The sequence below is a fragment of the Elephantulus edwardii genome, unplaced genomic scaffold, assembly GCF_000299155.1.
Source record: "Elephantulus edwardii isolate Elephantulus edwardi_28Jun2011 unplaced genomic scaffold, EleEdw1.0 scaffold00133, whole genome shotgun sequence".
NCBI classification, from domain to species: domain Eukaryota; kingdom Metazoa; phylum Chordata; class Mammalia; order Macroscelidea; family Macroscelididae; genus Elephantulus; species Elephantulus edwardii.
In genome coordinates, this window is record NW_006399883.1 from 3,142,261 (window position 1) to 3,146,266 (window position 4,006).

Consider the following 4,006-nt stretch of genomic DNA (forward strand, 5'->3'; position numbering starts at 1 on the left):
AACAACAACAACATTAATTTACAGAGAAACAACCACGGTTCTACTCTTTAGTCATTTGCACCAGGAGTTGCACCTTCTGGGGAAGTTATAGAAAGAATGACAAGTCCTTTTATAGATGCACAGAGTTAAAACTCAGTTTAGAAATGCTGACAAGTCCAAAATTACTAAAATCTGTGAGGGTAATAATACCTACCATGTTGATTAATTGCATACAAGGAAAAAAATGTGAAGTATTTAAAAAATAATCATTATTCTAAGTTGTAGGCATTGTTAAAAAAAATTTAAAAGAATAGAAACTAATTTCTCATCTTGTTAAAGCAGTGTATGAACAATTTCTGTTCCAGAGTAACAGCTGCTTCCACGTAATCGATAGGGAAGAAATACAGCTCAGGCATTCTTTCTTCCAAAATCAATTTTAAAATCTTTAAACTCATTCTTTCTTCTGAGAGAAGCTTAACAGAATTTAAGTAGCCTTCATTTTTCTGCAAAACTACATCAGTTCTCCATCAAAATAGGTTTGAATGCTCTTTTCACATCCTTGTTCCTTAGGGTGTAAATCAATGGATTCAGCATTGGGGTGACCACAGTGTAGAAGAGGGCTATAAACTTTCCTTGCTCATGGGAGTTGCTCTTTGCTGGCTGGAGGTACATGAAAATTATACTCCCATAATACAGGGATACCACCGCCACATGGGAAGAACAAGTGTTGAATGCCTTCCTTCTTCCTTCTGCTGACTTAATCTTTAACACAGCTCGAGCAATGTGGCCAGATGAAACCAAGATGAGACCCAGAGGCAAAACAACAAATATGAAACTGGCCACATACATCTCTATCTCATTGAGACTAGTGTCCATACAAGCCAACTGCATAATGAGCAGATCGATGTGATTGTTCCCACACAGTGGTAGTAGCATGGTGAGTGTGGAGCCAACTAAGCTGGTAGTCAGACCCCCAAGCCATGAGGTAAAGGCCAGTCCCGCACAGAGCTGAGGATGCATGATAACAGTGTAGTGTAGTGGCCTGCAGATAGCGGCATAGCGATCATAGGACGTGACTGCCAGGAGGACACATTCTGTTGCTCCTAACCAATGGGAGATATAGAACTGGACAACACATCCCCCATAACTTATGGTTTTCTGTGGTCCCCATAAATTGACCAGGAGCTGTGGGACAATGCTTGTGATCAAACTTAGGCCCAGAAAAGAAAGATTAGCAAGAAAGAAATACATGGGTGTGTGGAGATGCACATCCATGCACGGGACCAGAATGATGATGCTATTGCCTACAATAGACACCACATAAAATATAGAGACAAGCGCAAAAAGGATAGGTTCCAAGGAGGGTCTAGCAGAAAAACCTAGTAATACAAATACTTCTGGAGTATTTGCATTGGCCAGTCCCATCACTGTATTCAACTGAGGTTAGGGAAAAGGGCCACCTGTGGATAGGGCAGAAAACGTGAGAAACGTAGTGATTACACATTAGCCAATACAAAACCAATCATTTACTTGTTTTTTAAATAATTTCCTTAGCTGTATTATAAATTGAATTGTTGTTGTTGTTATGTGTGACTCATAGTGACCTTATGTAAAACAACCCTAAACCCTGCTCTATCCTGTGCCAATTTCATTGTCTCCAACATGTCTACCCCCATTACCCCAGTCACTGTATCAATCCATTTCATCAAGGGTCTTCCTCTCCTGCACTATCCCTCTACTGTCCCAAGCATGATGTCCCTCCCTCTTCAAGGACTGATTCCACCCTGCAACATGCCCAAAGTATGTTAGACAGAATGGCCAATTCTTGATACATGTGAAAAGATTTAGAAATATTCATAGACTGGCAGGAAATAAACATACATGACAAAAAAGAATTGAAATCTTATTTACATTTCCAATGACTGAAGTAATTTTGTACATTACTGGTGTAAATTTAGCTAAATAGATTTTAGTGTTCCATGTAAGAACCACTCAAGATTATATTTCCTATCTTCTTTAATGATGATTCTTTTTCTGTTACGCCTAATTAATATCAACATTTATTTACTTTATCAGTAAATTTATCTAGGGTTTAATTTCCCTTACTTTAAATATTCCACTCCTGCTCGTGTTGTCCTTATCTATCCCCTAAATTACTGATATCATGTCCTAACATTTTCCCTATATTCCCTTGACTATCTTCAAATTACTCTCAAAACATCACCCAGGAATAAGACATAATGTCTTTCTCCTGGTAAAAATCCATTCTATTGTTATTTTGTTGTGTGTGTGCTGTCAAGTTGGAACAGACTCATACCTAACCCTCCAGCAAGTTTTAGTGACAGTAAATCACAGAGAAGGAGATTGCCCATCCTTCTCCCACAGAGCAGCTGTTGGATTTGAACCTTGTGACTTTGAGATTGCAGTGCAGCTTCTTATCACTAGGTCCACCAGCAAAACTAAATCTTTTATCTCACTTTTTTTGCACTTTTCATCTTTATGGCTCACTCTTTGCCTCCTGCAGGCTCAAATTCATACCTCTCAATACAGAATTGATTTATAACTGACATTCCTTCAGGTTTCTGAAACTATAATTCACACAGGAGGAGATTTCCCATGTTTCTCTTGTGGAATTATTGGATTTAAGCCACTAGAGATGTGTGGTCTTTGGGTTAGCAGTTCAACTCCAAGGGTCTACACTAAAAATACTTTCTCATTGATGACCACCAACTGTGATATTTAAGAATGAAATAATCTCAATTTACTTCTCCTTATCCATTTTTAATATTGCTGTTTTTAGGTGCTATTGAGTCACGTATGATTCATAGCAACCCTATGAACAGAAGATCTAAACCTAGTCTTGTCCTGTGCCATCCTCACACTTTCCGACACACAAGAACCCATTGCAGCAATCACCTTGTCAATCCACCAGGCTGAGGGTCTTCCTTTCTTTTCCCAACCCTCTACCCTTCCCAACATCATGTCCTTCTCCAAGGAATAGCCCCTTCTAGTAATATGCCAAAAGTATGTGAGGTGAAGCCTCATCATTCTTACTTCCAAAGAGCACTCTGGCTGCACCCTCTCCAAGACATATCTATTCATTTTCTTGGCCATCCATGGGATGTTCAGTGTTCTTCTCCAACACCACAGTTTAAAGGCCTCAATTCTTTTTCTGTCATCCTTATTCATCGTCCAGGTCTCAGATGTGTAGCTAGTAATTGGAAAGACCATAGCCTGAATCAGACACACTTTAGTCCTCAAACTGACATCACTACTCCTCAATGATTTGAAAAGTCCCTAGCTGAATAGAAAATTTCAAAGGGTAGCTCGGGAAAACAAGGCAAAATATTATAATGAAATGTGCAATGAGCTGGAGTTGAAAAATCAAAAGAGCTGAACTCATTCAGTATTTCTTAAGCTAAAGGAACTAAAGAACAAATTTAAGCCACAAGCTGCAATGTTTAAGGATGCTCTATTTGGGCATAATATTGAATGATTCTTGTACTAAAAAAATATGGAAATCCATTAGAGTTCACCCACTTTTGGGGATCAGAGGTAATAGAAGCTTAAGTCCTTTTAAAATACCAAGAAGTGAAACCTACTTGTGTATAAATGGAAGTTAAACAAATAAACATAAACACTCATGTACATTCACAGCATTCTAGAATGTTTGAAGACTTTTCATTTTTATATATAAAAATAAAGCACAAAAATCTTATGGTATTTATCAAACTTTATGACCAGAATTTCTGTGCCAGTGTGGACCTTAACAAAATTCCAAGGAAATAGCACTTATATACTGGGAGCGATAATTACAAAGATATGCTTTAGCAACCTCCATACTGGGAATAAAATAGGAAACTTTCATATAATGAGTAGTTTTTTCAATGATGAGATCAAAACAATTGTCACACACATATAAAACCACCATAGCCAACATGATAAGAATGTAGAAGTAATAAAAGACTAAACTTAAAATGTTCTTCTTCCTTGTCATGAATGGCTGGGGATGAGTTGACCAGAACCC

General features: G+C 37.9%; 1 protein-coding gene across 1 annotated transcript; it reads right to left on the reverse strand.

Annotated features, from left to right (window-relative positions):
* Positions 1 to 495: 495 nt before the first annotated feature.
* On the reverse strand, positions 496 to 1,404 carry LOC102855665 (olfactory receptor 2C3-like). Its single transcript, XM_006893904.1, has one exon. It carries the CDS (start codon positions 1,402 to 1,404, stop codon positions 496 to 498), a length of 909 nt encoding a protein of 302 aa, XP_006893966.1.
* Positions 1,405 to 4,006: the final 2,602 nt, after the last annotated feature.

Coding starts and splice junctions, on each gene's coding strand:
- LOC102855665 (XM_006893904.1), bottom strand. CDS start 1,404: ATGGGACTGGCCAATGCAAATACTCCAGAAGTATTTGTATTACTAGGT.